The sequence below is a fragment of the Nesoenas mayeri genome, assembly GCF_963082525.1.
Source record: "Nesoenas mayeri genome assembly, chromosome: 1".
Classification (NCBI taxonomy): Eukaryota; Metazoa; Chordata; class Aves; order Columbiformes; family Columbidae; genus Nesoenas; species Nesoenas mayeri.
The window spans coordinates 6,681,989-6,703,234 of NC_137541.1; the positions used below are offsets into that span (position 1 = coordinate 6,681,989).

Genomic DNA, 21,246 nt, shown 5'->3' on the forward strand with positions numbered 1-21,246 from the left:
GTCCTGCTATAAATCAGACTTTCAGTCACAGCTTCAGCTTGCAAGTCTAATAGCTTTTAAAAAAATAAAGGAGAGGAGAAAGATGATTCTGTATTCAAAAGGTTGTGAACTGTTTTTAAATGTGTATATCCCTCTATATGAGGTTGAGGGGTAAGGGGAGGAGGAAAGGGTGGGAGAGGAGTTGCATTAGAAACTCCCTCCTTTAAAAGTGTCGAACTCCAACCTGCACAGAATAGGGAAAGGGAGACCCCAACAACCTTCAGAAAATAATATCAAAGTAAACCTCAGAGGCAGAAGGAAATGCCCAAAAGGAGAAGACTGCAGCTTGCAGTAATCTGTAAATGATTGCTGGCAAAGACTGGAGGCTTCAAGCTTGAGCTGTGTTTGTTCCAAAAGAAAGCCAAGAAGGACGGTGTTAATAAAGAGAGATTTAACTGAGGGCTGTGCTTGGAATAAAGTAGGCTACAAAAAGGTCAAATTTGATCAGTTGGAGCAGATTACAAGGGCTTTAAAAGGTAGTGGTGAAGAAATGAAACTGGGACTGTGAAGCAATATAGCACAAGATTGATTTTGGGGGTGGAGAGAAGCTGGGACAAGTGCTTATCAGCTTGAGAAGGAGGAAGAGCTGTGCTGGGTTTGTTGTCATTCCCACACTGAGTAGAGTACTTGCTGCTTTTGTGGTTAGGCTTCCCTGCCGTGTTTTCTTTTTTTAAAAAATATATATATATTTTATTGTTATTATTGCTACAATGGTGTCTATAATCTCTGACTTGGATCCTCTGAAAAGCTGGAAAGTTTTAAGGTAGGCCTATGTTTTTTTTTTTCTCTTTGGTACAGGCATTTTTGGTTTAGTCCTAAATTAACTGGAGCTTGAGTTATAATCGAAATGTGAGCCCTGGGCTTAAGTAAGAGAGGAGTTTCTGGTAATTAGAGCCCTTTTAAGATACGGCAAACCTTTAAGCAGATGTTTAGAGAGACCCGAGGGAGATTTTTAAAATATAGTTCTCAGTGTTACAGTGCAGTGAGGAATTTTCTTTTTTGTTTTCCTTTCTTTTTTTCTTTTTTTTTAAAGTAGAAATTGCTCTGTAAATTCAAATTAATAGTAAAGGCTCACACCAGTTGAAACTGCAGGATTAACTCTTTGGTTTCCTCACTGTGCTCTGCAGGGGAATGGGTGGGAAACTTCAGAGGAGAAAAAAAAAACAGCATAAAAGTTGATCAAGAAAGGGAAAATAGTCTTGGGGGAAGGAAGAGGGAGAAATGTGTTTGTTCCGTTTTGTTGTTGAAACTTCCAGTTTGCTGTCCCGCTAAGGCATGTGTTTGATACTTTAAAGTTGCTACTGATTTTTACCTTCAGCACTGCTCTTTGCTTCTTTGAACAGTGAAAAATGGTAACTTGAACTGTTAAAAGGAAGGATAAAGGACAAAAAAACCACTGTTACTGCCTGCTGCAGATATTAAAACTCCACAGTGTTAAATGTCCATGGTTAATGCTGCTGTAAGTGCCTAGTTTTGCCTATTGAGAATCCAGACGTGTAAAAAGTTTGCAGATGGTTTGCAGAAACTTCACTAAAACATTGGAACCATGTGGGAATGTAGATGGAGAAATTATACAATTAGTTAAATAGAAAGTTTATTTCCCTCAGCTCTTAAGCAAAATGTGAAGCTGCACCTAATACAGTACTTTTTTGGGGGGGAGGAGGGGCTGTTTTTTTCATTTGTTTGTGGGTTTGGTTTGTTTTGGTTTTGTTTAAGGGAATAAATTACATGGATTTTGAGAGGGTGAATTGCGATATTACTATATACATATATATAATAATAATATTTTAAAGTATTCTTGAACTTCTTGTTACAGTATTTTAAAGGACTCAATGTGTCCTGACCTGAAAGATGAAAACAAACCCTTCAAAAGTCAAACTATAAAGTCTACTTACATGACTCGTTTTTCTGTTTGTTTGGGTTTTTTTCCCTCATGTTTGCAGAGTATTAAACTTTCTTTTTTCAGAAGTTTTAAATGTCTTTGACCATCTTCAGAGTTTGGGTGTAGGAATGTGGACTAAGTTTCTTTATCCTTGTCTGTGGTATAAGACCTGGTAGAGCAGTCCTATTGCAAATGTTTGGGGCTTTTTTGTAAGTCATTTAGGACTGTCAGGGGAGGATGATGAGTTTCCACTTGACTTCCAAAACTTCAGTGTGGGTGTTAGTTCACATGTAGTATGGTGCAGGATGGTGGAGTGCAGGGCTGTGATTGGCATCTGAGGCGAGTGGTCACGTTATGGACCAGAGCCGGGCTGACTTCTGTGAGTCATCACTAATGAATGCCAGTAAAGTGTTTTTGCAGAGCTCCATATGTGTTGTCTTACAGTGTGTGTGCTCCAGAAAAGCTATTCTAGGAATTATTTTAAAAGTTTGTCTAGCTCTGTGAGACTACTTCTGATTCCTTGGCTAGTCAGGTCAGGTGATACCTGGGTTTTGCTGAGTTGAAGGATGACACAAAGGACTTGAAAGATGAGAAGATTTGAGAAGGGGAAACTTTTGCCCTCTCGAAGAATCCTGTTTTCTTAGAAAAATAATGTGTTTACATGACTCTGGAAGAAATATCTCCCTGGCACTCTTTCCCTACAGCATGACTGAAGTTTCCCAACTTTGTGTGTGAATCTGGAGGTTACAGCTGTGTGAAAACAGAACAGAGCAGGTTAAAGCTGTGGTTAAAGCAATTATATTGGATGTTTCTTTGTAGTTTCTGTGTACAATTACAGCAGCAACCCTATACAGATGTATCATTGTGTAGTTCAACTGCAGGATGCAGAGGGTTAAGAGATGGGAAAAGTCAGTATGTAATAAAAGTTAAATGATCACTGACAGTCAAAAGAAAAAAAAAAACCAAACCTGGAAGTCACCATGCACCTCAAATGCCTCATGACTTATTAAATTTCAATGCCATTTCTACTTTTTCTTATAAATTTGAGTTCCTTTTCTGCAGGCAAATTTCCAGCCTGTTTGCTGCCTCTGAGCTTACCATTTTTAGTATCTCCCTTCCATGTACCAAGGGAGCCTACACCTAATATTAATAAAAAATAGAGGAGTGTTTCTGTGTTTCTCTTAGATGGCACGAAGCAATTATTTAAGACCCAAATGAAATGCTGTAGCAAACGCTACAATCAGCTCGAGCGTAGTGTCCTGCAGTGACAAATTCTCAATTTTGTTTGCCTTGTGCACCCCCTGTAATTTATTCTGTGACTCACTCACACTCTGAGACCTGCTTAGCTTGGGTAAAGCCTGAAGGATACACATCTTGTGGAGGTGTGGGTAGTAACTGCATTGGGGCTTAAGAATTCCCAGGGGCTCGGACTAAACATGGGCTGCCTTGGTGTTGGCTACCCTCATCTCAGCTGAGCTCTGGCTCCTCTGCTCCCCAAATCCCTCAGAAGCCTATTTGCTGCCCTCTGGGTACAAGTAATAATAGAAGAAAAGGTAAAATATAGCAACACACAAGGCTCTGCCCTGTGGTGGAGCCCAAAGGGTGGGAGAGGTGATGTTGGAGACAGGCAGGGGATTCTGCTGGACTCTGCCCAGCAGGGCTGGGAGAGATAGCAGAGGGATTAAAATACATAAATGGCAATATGGTGTGTGTATATAATATTACAACAGGCCTTCCTCTTTGGCTGTGGCTGTCCAGGGTAGGACAGTGAGAGCTGCAATACTTTCTGGCAAGTCTCAGCACCCGCTGGCTTCATGTTACTGCAAGGGGGGAGGAACTCGTGGAATCTAAACATGGTTTAATGTGCAGAACAAAACTCACTTCAGCAAATATTTTCTTTCTCTGGATTGCTTGATAGTGATCTGATTATTAAAGTTATGGGAAAGTAAATCTTGGAGTGTTCATGGATTTTATTTTTTTTTTCCCCTCTCCTGTTGTCTCTTTTCAGATAAGCCCCCAGTAGAAGATCTATGCTTTGACATTAACACACTGCTGCCTGATCTTCCCTTAGAGATGCCTTCTCACTTTTCATAATGTAACTAGAATAAGTACCATGTCTGTTGTACTCCTTGCAGCCAGGAGGCACTGGCAAATCTTTGGGACATTTTAAAGTCCTTTAGAGCCTCACCAATAAATGATGTGTGCTTGAAGTCCCATTTACCTATCTCCAAAATGATACAGGGAGTTTAGATCTCATGCCCTCAGTGCATAAGAGAGAGTGAGATCTGTTGCTGTGACTCCAGAGACATCTCTAATCTCTGTTCAAAACTTTTCCTGTACTTCTGTGATGTGGTTTTGTTCCTCATATGTGACAGGGACAGCTTTGGTTGCTGTTTTGTTCTGAGCCTGTGCTCTGGGCCCCCAAAATAGTAAAAGTGGAGCAGTAGTCTGGAAAGGAGAGGCACAAAAAGGAGAACAAAAAAATATCTGTGGAGGCCACATCTTCTCTGTTGCTTTTCTCCATTAATTTGTCTCTGAAAAGGCTGAAAGCAGCACTATAAATCACATCAGTTACCTATACAGGCAAGACCTTGTACGCCTTTGCATTCCTGTCTGAAGAAGTATGTGAACTTTCTATGGCCTGTTGCTAGGAAGAAAAAAAAATTGTTTTAATTTGACTTCACAACCTCAAGGTGAAATCCAAGTAAAGAGTAGGAGTTTTTGCTCAGATGAACGGTCAACTTACGGTCTGTAAAGCACCAAATCTTGCTGTTCTGCTCTGCATACAGATGACCTGAATTTCACAAGTCCTATTGAAGTTGCCCGTAAAACTTGGCTAGTGGAGCTGGGAACATCTTGTTTGGAACACGTCATGTGTCAGGCGGATGTACCAATTCAAATGTTCTCTCCAAGATGCCTTTTCCCAGTGTGTGCACCGTCCAAACAGCCTGTAAATGATTTGGCTTTTCAGGAAAAAAAAAAAAGTGGTTTTCATGCTTGGCAAGTCAGTCCCAGAAGGAACAATTTCAGCCTTGTTGGTGTCTCTGTATTATGAGCTATTTTGGGTAAATAGTGCTATCCCCACACCCCATTCTTATGACAGCCTGTGAATTGAGATGGGTTAAATAGATTCAAGGCTTTCAAATTGGGGAAGGTGGCCTGGGATTAGGAGGGGAAGTACACACAACAGCTCAAATTCAGTTGCTGGCACAGAATAAACTGAAACAACCATAGTGATAGGAGTCTTGTTCCTGACTTGGCTTTTGCCTTTCCATCTTAGCAAAGCTTAAGATAAGGCATCCTCTGTCGTATTCAGTATCTGAACAGACCAGTTCAGTGCATGGACCCCCAACACAGAACTAGCATTCAGAAAAGGGGGTATAAAAAGTTATTTTGCATGTGCTTTACTCTGAGGACCTGAACGATGTTGTCTCCGTGTGCTCCTGAAAGACAAAAAACAAGCCCTGAAAGTTTGGCCCAGGGACATAATACTGGACTCCATCACCACCATGAAATACAGATAATGGAATTTCAAATGTCAGTGGAGAATACAAATTCCCACATACCTGCCACAGTGTTCTTGCTTTAAAAAAAAAAAAGGAGTGAAAAGAGGGTGTATCTATTTTGTAATAACTAAAAACACATTTGTGAAGTGGTTTTCCAGTTAACCCCTCCAAAATGCAGATCGTATCAGAGATGGCACTGAAAGGGATGTTAGTGACAGTCATGTAAATCTCAAGTTGTGACACAGATGAGTATCACTAGAGGTATGATGATCGTTGCTAAGCTCTGGTATGTAAAATACAAGCAGCAAAATGTAGTCTAAATTCCTCTGCCTTCAGTTTGAACATGTGACTCTATAATCACTCCAATGACTAATGCAGGCATGAAAAATTAGGGCCAGCTATGTTGAAGTATGAGTTTTTAATCACTTTTTCATCTTTTGTGTCTGTGCTTTCTCTGCACTTTTAGGGGACAATACTGTGAGGGGTTTTTTTTTGTTTGGCTTCTTTTCTTAAAAAGGCAGGATATAGGGGTGATTGAAATAGTAAAGATAACAGAAAATAGCAGATTATGATGTAAGACACTCCTGCATCTATTGTTGATGGCTGAGAAAGTCATCTAGTCCTTCTCTAAGCCTGTGCAGATTTATTCTTGCATCTTTATTTTCCCCTGATTAAAATTCAATATCGCTCTTTTCAATAAGAGGTTATTCTCCACCGTTTTACTAAAAACAATCCACTTTTCACATCAAGCCTGTATACAAGCTTATTACATCTTGTTCATTTGGACATGAGTTGTTAAATCTTTCAAGTGCTTTATGGAGGATTTAACCATCCAATTCAAATGAAAGCTCTATCACAAAGAGGTGTACTTACTGTTGCTGCTACGTTCCTTGGCCTAATTGCTTAAATTGTCCTAACCCCTAAAACATAATAAAAAATTACTGCACCAGCAACACAGATGCGAAGCAAGAGTCTACGATTGTGTGTAGTAACATCCTCCCAGCCACCAATGATTTGCCGTTCAGGTTCTTCCTATGCCAGCAGTGATGTCTCTTTTTGATTAATGCTTCCTTCATGAATTTATCATCTGACTACTTTTGCAGATTTAACTTTGAGGCCACAACATCTTACAGCAAATGAATTCTGTGGTTTGATACAGTGTTTGCATCTATGCTAACAAAACCTTGCACTGGAAGAGCTCATTTACATGTAAACTTGCATCCATGTTTTGGGACATGTGGTGACTGTTTGGAGTTGTTGGCCTGCTAAGGCCTTGAGATGTCAAATTTGGGTTCCCTTTTTTTGAGGGGGAGAAGGAGGCTGTGTTGTTTCTGTATCTGTTATACCCAAAAATTTCATTCCTGAATGGTGATTAGTGACATCCGGTTAAGTGGATGCACACATTGCAGGATGCAGTTAAAAAGTGGATCATCCTTTTCTACACACATTATTTAATCATACTGACCTTTATCTACTATTTCATCATCTTCATCCCTTAAATCAATTTGAGTCCTAATGTACTTCTGCAGCTCTTCCATAACTAACCCATTGCAAATGTTAATCTTTGTCTAGTTGTGCACTCAGTGGAACTGAAATAAGAAGGAAATTGCCTGTAGAAAGGAAACGTAACTGGGCAGTGAGTTACTAAATCTCTACATGCCTCTGTTCCCACCACTCACATGGAGTTGTTAATACCTGTCTTATCTACTTTGGCTATAAAATTTTCATGGCTATAGAGATGTACAGCTCTGTCCATATAAAGCCCACGGCAGTGAGTTCTAAGCCTGAGGCTGGGCTTTTCACCACTTGCCTTCATAAAAATAATTTATTAAATTAAACCAGAATTTAACTCTTTTCAAGACAAGCAATCCCTTGCTCATTTACTAAAACACTTTCTTCCATATTTTTGCCTTGGCAAGGCATCTCCATAGGTCAGCCACTCAAATTCCTTGCAGGCACCAGTTTTTCTTCCAAGAAGTTGTTAGGCTGAATTTGATTGAAGCCTGGAACACAGAGCTGAATGATCTGGCTGGGCTTTGCCTAATAGCAAATTACTTTGCTAGAGCATTTGGTTTTCTTATTTTTCCCCCTTAAATTTTGTGTATGTGTGATGCTTCTGTTTAGTAACCCTTTATAAAAATTTGTAAGCTCAGTTACCGTTCTGCTTTATTAAACTCCCCTCCAATCTTAGTCTCTCCTTTGGTATGCAAGTTCCTTCTCTGCATAGCTGGTCTTTTCATCTCTAATAGCAGCACATGTGAATAATTATTTTCATAGATTCATTTCTTGCTCTCCTTCATTTTTCTAATCCCCTCGCCAGTTGACATGCAACTTTACTCGCCTGCATTTCATCACCATCCTTCAGACATACTTGTACCACACGGGATTTTCACAGCCTTTGGTAGTGTGCCCCGCTGTCCCCACGGAGAGGTGTCATTAGAGGAATTAAAGTCATCTTGTAGTTATTATTCCAGCATTCATTATGACAGTATTGCCTATATAATAGGCTTTGTTTTGTTCAAGAGAGATTCATTAAAGATCTTTTGCACCCCTGCTAGTCTCAAGATGCCATACCAAGGACGGAGCGCAAAGGAAGGTGAAACTGGAGATATTTGCAGTCTCTCTTGCTGGGACTTTACATCAAGATCCAAAGGGTTTTCTTTTGCTTGACCTGAGCAGGAGCTAAATTTCTTATCTGTGAGGAAAATGGTCTAATAGTTCCCTGTGGGTGTTGTCTGGTGGGTATCACTGTCTCCCAAGGAATCTGTTCAGACTGCAAGAGCTCTCATTCTCCTGAAAAATCTTCTGTGGCACTAAAAACATTCTTAGAATAACCTAAATGTTACCATCCAATTCTTTTACATGAGCATCTGAACATGCTTCTACTGATTATACTCTAATTTTCCTTAATAAAAAAAACCACACCTCATATGAATTACATTTCTATGTAACTTCCTCAGATGCTTTTTGTCTGTGTTTCCCCATGTTTCATCACAAGTGGAAGAGATTCCTCAGTTTTCTATTCCTCACCTGGGAAAGTCCATGCACACCTTGTGTAGAGTTCATTTTGGTAATTCATTGTAGGATACTTGCTCTTGAGTTGGTCCCAAGCTGATATTAGTGGGCCACTTTATTACTGCAACTGAACTCCTGTTGATCTGCAGATACCAGCCTTTTGTTGTTGCTCGCTTGTTTTTTTTCAGATGAATTTTAAAGCAGAATATTTTCTAAAACTAGAAATACTGGGAGACTCCAGTGATCATCACAATAATTGGACTGTCTCTTTCGTTGAACATGTGGATTTCAGATTATTGGAAAAATCTGCCATGTTAGTTGTGCTACATTTATCTCCTTTTCATTTGTGTTTTTCTGTTGTCAAGTTAAGTTCTCTGTAGCCTGTTATCTTCAAGAAATGCTTTATATTATTTGTATAATTTGTATCTGTTAAAAAATAATTTACTTGTTCGAGTAACTTTGCAAGAGTGCCCAGTACTGGAAGACTGATTCTTAGTTTAACATACCTGAACTGCAGACTGCTTTTATGTATTAAATTAGTAGATCAATGGAGTCATAGCTCAGTTGGGGTTGGAAATCTTGGTATGACTTTTAAGTGATTTGATTAGTATATTCCATCCAATAATTTGTAAGATAATATGGAAACCTTTAAAGTAAAAGTGGGAGAAGTTAGATTTTTCTTTAGTTTTAAGACTCTTAGATTTAACTATGTGTCTTGGTTTCTAGGTCTCAAAGAAAGCAGTGACATATTAGAACTTCAAATGAGCATTTGAAGCGGTATGTGAAGTATGTGGACTTGATAATCTTTCTCCACAAAGAACAGGTTATAAGTATACAAGTGAATTAACCTATTTGTGTCAATCCAGCACTAGTCTTCCCATTACACCCATCCTGAACCAGGGGGCACTGGGAGATTTCAACCTGACACTACTTAATTCTGCAAATAGTAATTAAATTCACCTTGAAGCAATTGTAAGATGAATTTCACTTCTATTAGGCTGTAATTATTCTTTGCTTTAAGCAAGGGGTTACTATATATGAATCAGAGGTGGTTTCTCATCCCTGAGAAGTTTGCATGGATTTCCATTTGACTTCCTTCAAGAAGTACTATGTATTTGAGCCTAAATTTTTACGTACCCTGTTAGTAGAGCTGCTGGGCACATTTGCGAACTTGGCACTTCAGCTGGGCATCCTTTCTGCCCTAATGTGGTTTTAGGGAAGAATTTCAATCCCACCAGTAGCTGGCACTGCTGAGGCTGGTGAGTGTCCTTGTAGCTCTTGGACTTCCCTCTTGTTGGAAAAACTGACCTTGCCAAGAGTTGCAAAATGTTGTTGACTGAGGTCAGGTTTCGGCTGGACATGCCAAAATAAAGGATTTATGTGGCCTGAGAAGAATTACAGGCTTGGAAGAGGGAAATAGGTATTAAAAGTCTCAAATGGAATGACGGGGAGAAAAGTATTTAAACACTCATGTAAACTTTCGTTGACTCCAACAGGAATTAATTGGCAGAGTCTTTTATGTGGCTTTTGGGGTTAGATTTCCAGCTGACACAAACTGATAAAGCTCCATTGAGGAAGATCTACTGACTTAGAGTAATTGTGAGTTGGGCCCCATGTGTTCTGCAGAAAACCTGACGTCTTTCTTTCTATAAATATAGTTTCTGGATCTAATAGGAGAAAAAATGTCTTAGTCAGAGTACTTACTTTACTAATTAATTCCAGCCTGTTGATGCCCAGTTTTACTCTGTCTGGAGTCTGGATTCTAAAAAGTTCTTGGGAATAATTTTAAAATAACTTTTAGTTTTGTGGTTATTTTTCCATGTATTTAAAAGAAACAGATGACCTGGCTCTTTGCTCCTTAGTCAGCTTTCAAGTAGACTAACAAATTAGCATAATCTATTAACAAACTTAAACTTATGATATACTAGGTTGCAGACAAGCTGTGTAAGCTAACTATATAAGTTTCATGCCAACTTGAAATCATAGGAGAGTAGTGATGGGAGGAACAGAACTTAAACTTGCTGTATTGTAAAGTGACTTTCCCCCCACTTATTTAAGCTGAAAATTTCCTGATATTTTGAAAAGGGATTTTTTTATTATTATTTTATTTATTTTTTTTTTTAGTCTTGCAGAAGCAGATTGTATTTTTAACCCAGAACAATGTGGTTCCCACATACAGACCTGGGACTGTTCTTAGACTTAGTTTAGATCTCCCTGCTGTTCACTGAGGGTTGCAGCCACTTCTGTTGCCAGTAAGTTGCTCTGTTAGCCATGAAATTCATTAAAATGTATGGTTAATGAGAGCTTACATTGTGCACACAGGCCTTAGAAGTGCAACTGCAGAGTCTTGTTATGTGATTGTTCAAAGCCAGCTAGATCGCTATTTCATGTGGACTTTGAGGTCTCCTCTTACATCTTTATTCTCATTCTTCTCATAAGAATTAAAAGCAGTATTAGTTCTCCACCCACACACTCCAGAGAAAAAAACAAGTTACTCTTTTATTAAGAGGTCTCCTAATTTAAAAATACCTTCTGTAATAAGCTACAATCTGAATTTTTCTATCGGCATAGTCTGGGCTGCAATCATTGCACTTTATATTCTCTCTTCTTTGTCTTATCTACACATACTGTAAAACCACACACAGAAGAGCATCCAACAACAAAAATAGGCAATTATTTTACAATGACAAAGTAGTACAAATACTTTAATCTACTGCAAAGGAAATTCATGTTGTTCACATTGATGTGGTTGAGTAAAGGCAATAAGGAGCAGCATGGATTAAGATGTAGGTTCAATTCCAAGAGACATGTCTGAATGGAAATAGGATAAATTTAAGTTACCGTTGCCAGCATTATTTTAGCTACAATTAGAGATGTTTACTGGGCAGGCAGAAAACTCTTAGGAAAATACTTCAGTTAATTTCTAGGAAAAAAAAAAAAAGTCACTGTTTAAGAAGAATAAAACACCTTAAAACTGGAATGTCCTGTAATGTACAGAAACTTAGCTTGAATGTACCGTGTACCCACTTTATTCTGACTGTACTAATTATTGGTTTGTTTTCCTGTTAAACTCTCTGTAAATTATTAGAGAGTTGATTGTACTTCATGTATTGGGAATTATGAAAATACAGTCTGTATACAAGAGGGGAGAAAGAAGCTCTGTGGATGAAAATAAACCATGTATACAGTGAGCTTGTGATGTGAGCATGAAACATTGTTGGGCTTGAGGTTACAACATCACAGAACATGACAGTTCTAGGAAAGAATGAGTTCTGCAGTTTCGTTTTGTTTTTCCCATTTGTTCTTATAATACCCCCAAAAAAATAGTCAGACCACACAGGAAGTTTGCACAAATCTCCATGGTGAAAGTGGGATGGGAAAGCAGAACCAGTTCAGCAGCAAAGGGTTGGACACTTCTATTTTTTTAGCAGCTGGAAGCTTCATGTGGCACTACTGAACAAAATTAGCTTTGTAGGGAAGAAGCTGTGTAATCAGTATGTATGACCATTTTTTAAGATGTGATGGTCTGGAACAGAGCAGTTACCTATATATGGTATCTTTGTATCTCCACAGTAGTACCAGCCAATTTTGAATTCCTTCAGGAAGATGATAAAAAAATAATGTGTTTCAACTGAGGGGTTCCAGCAATAGTTATGTCAGACCTAGAAGGACTTCCTTATGAGGAGTGTTTAATTCAGAGGAAAAGAGTTGTACAGAATAACAAGCACTTCTCAGAAATGGTGATTTAGGCCTTTACTGTTTGAATTTTCTCATAATACAAATGGGGGGGGTGGGGGGAGGGAAACTTGTGAGAGATTTTTAAAGCAATAACCCACATGACAATTACCTTGAGGGATGCTGTGTAAGTAGGTACCGTGGAGACTCAATTCTTGGAACTGGAAAAAGAAATTTTCATGGATGATGAGAACATCTGCAATTAGGATTAAAACAGATGGGTAAGGATGTAAGTCCTCATGCTTTGGACAACTACTGTCAAAAGCCTGAGAAGAAGCTTTCCTTATTTGGGAACATCCCCCTATCCATGTAGGATTTTCGTACCTTCTAGGGATGGAAGTTCATATAAAACAAACTTCTGTCTGATCCCATGAGACAATTCCTGTGTTATACGAGAGTGTTAAAATCCTACTAATTTAATTTTATTTCTTAATGCTGACTTCCAGCTCCATTTACTTTATTGATGCAATGCATGAGTCAGAAGACAGAATAAATCTTTCAAGCCTTGTCTTACTAAAACATATACTTTTATTTAACAGTGTTATATATGGTATCTTAACCACTTTCTGGACCAATGAGTTCCACTGGGTAATTTTGCATTGCATTAAAATAATTATCCATCACCATTTGAACTTCACGTTCTCTCCAACAGGTAAATTGTATACTTTAGCAAGCCAGCATGCATTCTGAAATTGTTATGGGAAGGATTTGCATTAGGAAAATGTAGACTTCCTCCTCCTACTCTCTATGATAAAAATCTCTGTTCACAATAGCTGTACTGCCACATGTCATGGGGACATTGTGTAAATTACAGAGTTACAAATTTGTCAGCCTAACCAAATGTCTGAAAGAATAATGTCATATTAGTTATATTTCAGCTGTAAGCCTGGCCTGTTTTAACCTTGGTTTGTGTGGCAGCCAGCCATACCAACAGCTTGTGCATGGTTGATTATAAACAACTTTGTTTTAATGTAACAAGATTCTCATTTAATTCCTGGGAGCTTGATGCAATGGTGATCAAAGATAAATTCAGACACTTCCCTGAGGTAAAAGATTAGATTAGACTGACCAGAAAAGACAGGGTCCTGACAATTCCAAGATCATAAGATCTTTTGTATGTTGTAATTTAAACTTTCTGAAGTTGGATAATGCGCCTGAAAATACATAGATGGAGAATTGCATTAGGTGCATAGCGAATCTTGATATAATTTGGAATGGTTTTGATTTTAATTTAATTCTGCTTTTGTGTGGAATGACCTATATGTTCAACCAAGTTTGTTTATTTATTTTTTTATAGAAAATCTTAACTCATTTGCATTTTTAAGTTATTTTTCCTCTGTATCATGTTTCCACATGGAGTATGAAAAAATAATTCTGGAAGAGGTGGAACCCTTGAAATCTGTTTTCTTTGTCTGGGGTTTGTGTGTATGTCTTCATCGCATCCTCTTGTGCTGAATCAGATGCAGATTCAGACTTGGGGAGAGAGTGATCATGCTTGAATTTTTTGATATTTCCGATGGTTTCAGTGTTGTTGTTTTAGGGGCTAGATTTGGTGATTTTTTTTAAAATTATTTTTGTGGGCTTTTTTTTTTTTTCCTCTGGTTATCTAATTTGTTTTGGGCTGGGTTTCATATTGGTTTTGTTTAAATTTGGTTTTTGTTCTGGTGAGGATTAATAATGTCCTTGACTAAAGCAGTGTAGCTGAGAGGCTCTCTGTCTTTACTTGACTGCCTATTTTCAGGAGGCTTAAGACAATTCAATATTTTTGAGATTACCACTTCTTTGAAAATGACTCAGAAGCTGGGCAAGAAGTTCAGAAAAGGTGGGAGGGATTAAGCTAACATTTCTATATGCCTATACTTACACATCTGCTTCCTAAAGAGTGGGGGGAGGAACTATGATTTTCACTCTGTTTTGAAATCAGCAATAGTCAACTTAGGTCTGTAAATGTCAAATGTGAGGGGTTTGGTTACATGAGCATCAAAATCTGAGTTGAGTGGTTCTTAAGCCTGTGGCAAAATGGATCAAATTACAGGAATGATCCTTAGCTTAATTACCCTGATAAACTTCTGCTACTTTTCAGCTTTACATTCTGTCTGAATAGCTGGTTTTGAACATGCCCTCTTTCCCTCCTGTAGAAAAAATACAAGTCTTAACCTTCGAATAGAATCACATCTTTACAGAAAGATGATTGGGAAAAAATTAGCTTCTTCCTCTCAAGTCTTAAATTCCTGATTTTTGTTTTGTTTTTTGATTTTTACTTTTTTAATTTCTTTTTTTTTTTGCTTGAGAGAGGAGTGATTTAAATCATGTACTTCTAGTTTCTGTGTGGTGTTGCCAGTGATGGGGAGGAGTAATAATCCACCGTAATTTGTTATGAGTTTGATATTTGTATCATAGGGCAATATGGCATTGCCCATCACCCAGTGTTGGGGAATCTTTAGGAGTAATGATAATTAATCCAGTGCTGCCAGTTTTCATAGTAACAAATTTTATTGGCTCTGGGAGAAATCATTATATGAACAGGAATTTTCATCTATAAACATAGAAGGATGCTCATGTACACAAAGACTTTTAAGGTCAATAACCTCCTGATCAGTCAGAAGATAAAAATGCACAAATCTTCTGTGTATTAGTTCTGGTTTTTATTTTTTTTCCTGTTGGTTTGGTTTTATATATATATATATATATAAATATATATATAATATATATTATATATAAATATAAAAAAAACACTAAGTGGGTTTTTCTTTACATCTGCCCTGAGATTATTGCACAGTCTTAGGACTTGCTTTGAGACCTACTTTTCTGTTGTGGTGGCCAGTCCCTGAGTTTTTGAAACAGGAACCACACAAAGACTTCTGACCTCATAAGGTAACAGAAATTACTCTTCTAAATTCAACAAGAACTTCCAATCAAATGTTTGCTTCTGTTTCAACTGTGATATTTCTCACTCAGTCTGAACTACTTATGATATGAATGTTGCATCAGTCCTGTTTCTGCACTAAATTTTAATAGTCCCTTTAAATGCATACTGTAGAAACTAAATAAAACTCCTGCCCAACATCCACAGAAGAAATCATCTTGCAGAGGTTTCTGACAGTGTGCTTGAGGGAAAGATTTTAAGTAATTTAAAATATTTTAACTACAGTTCTTTTATATGCTCATGTTTATGGCTTGCTGTTTTAAAGACCTGTTGTTTTAAGACTTCGCACTGGTACTAATGAAAGTTAACCTGGGGAGGTCACGAGGCTATGTATGAAGACAATGTATATATGTTTTTATTTTTTAAAGAAGACCGTATGCCAAACTAAAGGCTTAATAATCAGTCAGTGCTGGGTGGAGATCTTTTTTTGTTTAGCTGTGTTTGTCCTGGAGACTGTCAGGCTGAACTATTTGTCTTTCAAAAAAAAAAAAGTCTACAGCCAAGTTTTCAAACCATCATCTTGCTCACTGGCACCCGCTGAGACAGGAAAAGTGATGGCTAGTGCTTCCAAAATCTTTTGTGCTCTCATTTTTTGGAATCTGATCTCCTAAGAGAGTCTGGCGTTTTGCCTACATCTTGAGATAAGCCTGAGCACTGAGGGGTTTTTTTCTGACCTACACAGTTTAAAATTAAGACGATTGTTGGGAAGTTTTTAAGACAGTTCTTGTTACGGTATCTCCTTCGAGGTACCAGCCACCTTTAACCATTATCGACTTCGACTTCTGTTGTTGATGGAGTTCCATACGGGCTTATCAATACAGAAGAAAACCCTAGTTTGAAGAGCTGTGCTTTCATTAGGTTTTGAACCTCTCTTGCCATTTCTGCTCTGTGAATCTCAATTGTTTCTAATACTGTGTTTAACTTTGCTGTGAACTTTTGTTTGGCAAAGTAACGTATTTGCTTGTTTGGGGCAGCCTGAGTTTTCTGCTTTGCTTGAATATCCTGGTGTTCTCCAAAATCACAGTGGTTTACTTGGGAATCTTGCCAGTGTGTTAGACTTCAAATAGTGATAGTAAGATTTGTGGGCTCATTTGAGGCTTACATAAGGCTAAAGCTAATATTTGTGGGCATGATTAAATGTGTTTGGTATTTGGGGGGGGAGCTTTTAAGTTATGCTTGCTGTCTTGTGAGGATTCTTGTGAAATGTAGCAGCAGCTCAGCAAGTTATCTAGCAGAGGGAGAGTGAATACATAGTGCTGATACTCATAAATCAGTATGTTAGTGCCTGCCTTACACCTCTTAATAAAAATAGCAGAGAACAACCGTCTTATCAACATAACATGTAATCAGTAAACAAGTGTTGTATTCATATAACAAAATAGATTTTTATCATTCTTCTGCTTCAAAGGATGTGACTTTGCAGTGAAGCACTTTCAGGAGATGAGTTAATACATGTTTCATGACAGCTGCAGCCAAAAAAAAAAAAAAGTCACAAATGCTAACATGAGAGAGATAATTGGGATAGAAGGGGGTGAATGTCCAGATTTGAACTTTTGAACTGTCAAGAATAAAAGCCTGCTGCTTTCTCTCAGCAACTGGTACAGGCTGGTTGCAAATTTTATGAACACCTGGACTAGACAAAAGTGGCACGTGCTAAATCTTCCAGTTAATGAAGAGACATTGCATCGATGCATCAATTAACAGGCTGATCACTTGTTGTCCTTCTGCACATAGACTGTTTTGATTGGTAAATGGGAAGCTTGGGGGAGGCTGAAAAGAGTTGTTCCTAGAATGAAGTGGTCCTGGAGAAGAGGAGAAGGAGATGGAGGGTTAAAAAGAAGATGAAGATCACAACTAGAGGAAAGATCTGGGAAATGAAGCAAGTCCTGGAGATGAGGAAGATATGCAGAGGTGAATGTTGGGGAATGCCTGGAGACCTTGGCCAGTGATGCCCAATATAGATAACTGCAAGTAGCAGCACAGCATGGACCAACATAACATCCTGCCTGACCTTCCCAAACCAGAGATTTTGAGACCTTCTGCATCTAGCATGAATGTATTATGTGAGTTGATCAAGTAAGGTAAAACTGAAAGTCCTTGATTTCTAAATGATTCCTTATACTGCCATGAATGGTCTGCTGAAACATCAACGAATATTCAAGGTTGCATATATAAGGGAACTCCTTAGGTGGTGGTATATGGCACTTTTCAAAGCACAAAACAAATTCTGGCTCCTATATTTAAACACATCATGCATACATATGCATGCACACGATACACAGGCTCAAAGATTATGTGGAGTTCCAGGAATTTAATAAATAGTATTTATAGCAGGTTGTAGGACTGTAAGCAGCAATGTAACCTTAGGAGTTTTCCAGAGGAGATTGAGGTTGCCTTTTCAATGCCAGTCCACTTCCAAAAAGTACAGAGAAGCTGGAAACATTTTGAATTAAATGTTACTCCGTGAAGAGTACATAAGATTCATTACACACATTCCTAATTAGGTCTTTGAATATAAATTATTTTATATGGCATTTAATAACATATTTTGCTTTGAACTCTCAAACGTCACTCTAATCACCTTCTAGCTTTCTTTGGTACCCCTGGGAACAAACTAACCCTTTTTTTATCCTGAAATAATCTATCAAGGCCTGTTAGCTGTGGGAAGAGTGTCGTTGCAGAAGCCAATAAGTCAGTGACATAGTTTGTTTCCTCTCAAAAATGTGTATGAATGAAGATAGTTGCATCTGTTAGCATAGAGATAAAATTCCTATGCTTTGATTAAGAGTCTTTTGATGAAAATTATTTGTGTATATGTTGTTCAGCTAACCCATTTTAAGGAAAGATTTGAATAAACAGGGTATCTGTACTTCCTAAAAAATGAACTCTTATTAAAAGTGAAGGAAATTATAAGCTATTTTAAATGGCTTAACTTCGCACAGGAAAGAAACTTAACTTTGCACAGAGAAAAGTAGGTGTAAAACCATGTTCTGTATCTTGAAGCTGGAATAAAGGATGACAGGCATACTTATTATTTAAATATCTTCCTACATAAAAGTAATAAACTATTTACTGCCTGATTTTTCTCAGGGCTTTGAAACTCCTAGCATAGGTGTCTCTCCTGCAGCAGGTCCTCCTTATAGCCTTCACTACTGATGGTTTGGAAAATTAGAGAGGAAACCCCTGTTCTCCTGCCCCCATCTCCTCACTATTCTTAGTCCATATTATTTTCCAAACATTAATTGCAAAAATTAATGTTAAGCCATGAATCTGAGCAGGTGTCAGGCCACTAAATCTCATCCTTTAGGGCAGCTTGAATATATTAGCCCAAGCAGAGGAGAGACACCAATCTTGTAAAGACAATTTAGGCACTGAGCAGTAACACTTGGTCTCTAGTCAAGCATAGGGAACTCTAAAACTACTGTATAAATACAGTCACAAATTGTTATAGCTTCAGATACTTCTAGTTGGACTTGAAAAAGTTTGGATCATCTGTAGTTAAATTCTAGTGGTGACCGAGACACCTACCTCCTAAACCTATGCTGCTATTAAAAGCAGACCAACATTGGCTCCAAGTATAAGCCTAGGTTAGATTTTTAAAGCATGTAGATATATCTGTCAACAAAGACCTTTTAAATTATATTAAGTGAAGCTACTCCTTAACTACAAGCATGGCTCTTGTGCAATATTAGTTGGGTTTTGTTGTGTGTGTTTTTTTCTTTATGCAAGTGTCTGTCTTAGAGATTCGTGCTCATGTAATTGCTGGTCAAACACTTGGCTGCAATTTATTTCTGTCAAAAGAAGACAAAAATACAAGCAATTTAGTTTACTTTTTTTTTTTTTTCTCTTTTCTTTGATTTACAATGATATTAGAGAGGTACCCAGCAGACAGTCGTCCCACAGTGTGGCTCTCAAAATCTGTCAGAAATCCTGGCAAATACTTGAGAGTTAAATCAAGGCTCAGTTCTTCACTGCTTAAAAAATTACATAAATATATATATATAATGTTATATGTTTTAAAGTAAATTGGGTACATTCAGGTTTAAATAAGTTAGACTCAGCTCACAAAGGACTAAAGGATAGGGTGTATCTTTAGTATCTGTGCTGCAGCTATTTACATATAAAAAGTTTGACAGGGATGATGTCCAGATAGATACATTAGTAAACTGGGGAGGGGGGCACAAGCATTTTCACTAGGGTAGACCACTCAGAGATGTATGTGTGAGAAACAATGTGCTGCATGCAAGGTTTTTTCTACTAGAGTATGAAATTGGTGCAGACATGAAGTGTTTGAAGCTTCTTGTAGCCATGTGGTGGTTGTACCAAAACTCCTTTCCACTGATTGTTGGCTGGAAAAAAAAAAATATATACATGTATATATATATGTATATATGTGTATATATATGTGTGTATATATATGTATATATATAGACTTGCTGTCTCAGCTGCTGGGTTCACAATATGCTTCACATGGTGAGTCACACCAAATGCATAAGTAGTTATTGTCTGCTGGTGTTAATTGATAGAGTGATCTTCAGAAACAGAAATGGACTCTTAACTCTTCTGGGTATTGTTTCTCCTTTGTACAGAGGTGACACAAAGGGAAAAAAACCTTTATTAAGAGTCTTATTGAATTGGTAAGGTTATACAGAACAGTAACAATTTATGGGTTAGTGTGCTTAAAATGTGTTGTAAAACCCAGCAATTTACACGTGCATATTTGGGATATCCAACATACATTCCAGAGGATACTTGTAAGAAAACCCCTATGTGCCCTCTCCCTAACCCCTTCCTCCCCTGGGCTTCACCTTGCTGTTGATTTGCAGCCTTTTTTGTCACATCTTGATTAATACTAGGTGCTAAAAGCAAATTGGTGATAACTGCTGGTCATGACAGCTATTGTGCAAGTTCTTGCTGATGGCAGTGCTAGTTTTTCCCTGTTCTTACCTGCAGCAGCCTTCGTATTTTAATCATGGGCCCCGAGCAGAAATTGTCAATTAGATTGAGCCTTGCGGTTGTCTTTGAATAAATGTTCTTTAGCAGATAGATTTAGTGCCTTGCTACTCTATTCCCCTGGTTTCTATATGCAATATACCTTCCATATACACTAAAATGAAGTATCTTCCTGGGGAAAAAAAAATCTATCCAATCGCACACCAGATAAAGTGGCTACTCTGCTGAGCTCAAGAAAGAAATGAGAGGGTGTGATGAATGCCTTGAGGCCAAAACAATGATTCTCTTGCTGCTTTCTCTCAGAAAAAAAAAAATGTGAGATGGAAAATCTGAGTTATTTCAATTTAAACAGTACAGAGGATTGTGATAAAAAAGGCAAAGTCGCTTCTTTTATAGCATCTACGTTTGATCAGTGTTTCTTGAACTGTTTTGTCCCAAATGGGATAAGGGAAACCAGGGTCTTCTGTGTAACAGGATACAAATTATTGATAAATAGGCTAGGATCTATGAGGATGCGGGGTGGGTTGTTCCGTGGACTCATGAGAGTTCTGGGTGGTACTGGATGCAAACGCAGCTCTGTTGTGCTTCAAAGGATGGTTGCATAATCAGAGATTTGCCCATCTTAAAAGTCACAGACAATTTGCATGTAATCTGTTGGACTTAAATGGGCTGTGAAAAGGAAAGAAGATAAGAGTCTGGAGTTTGATTAAGTCTAAGAAAAGTCTAGCCCAAGACAGGGAGGGACAAAATGTCATCTTGCATCAAACTTACAATTTTTTGAGTTTCTGATTCTTTTTTTTCTATGAAGTTTCATAGTTATCTTTTATAGTGGAATCGACCATATATGTAAGATGCTTATACGCTGCAGCAAGTGAATGAGGGAAAACATTCCACTTGAAGGGAGTTTGGTGGGTACAAACAGGGCATTGAGATAAGTCCAGGATCACAGCTGGGTTGGGATATCGTCTAATCAGCCATAGCAGATATAGAGAGGACTGAGGTTATATATATGGTAGAGTCCAGACCTGAGACTAACAACTGAACACTGTGGCCAAAATTTTCAGAAGGATAGTTTGTTCTGTTTTGAGTTTTCCTTTTTTTTGTGGTTGCTTGGGTTTTGTTGTTCTTGTTGTTTGTTCTGTTTTAATTTAGTTTTATTTCTTCATTCCAACAAACTAGTAAAAAAAAAA

General features: G+C 37.9%; 1 protein-coding gene across 3 annotated transcripts in view; it reads left to right on the forward strand.

The window, feature by feature from the left end:
- Positions 1-529: 529 nt before the first annotated feature.
- The window catches only part of CELF2 (CUGBP Elav-like family member 2), a gene marked incomplete at both ends in the record, with an annotated part of 370,914 nt that continues 350,197 nt past the window's right edge, over positions 530-21,246 (forward strand). For all 3 annotated transcript variants that reach the window (XM_080352320.1, XM_080352319.1, XM_080352310.1), the window contains one exon: positions 530-802. In XM_080352320.1, the coding sequence (XP_080208446.1) occupies positions 750-802 (53 nt within the window). The remainder of the gene's footprint in view (positions 803-21,246) is intronic.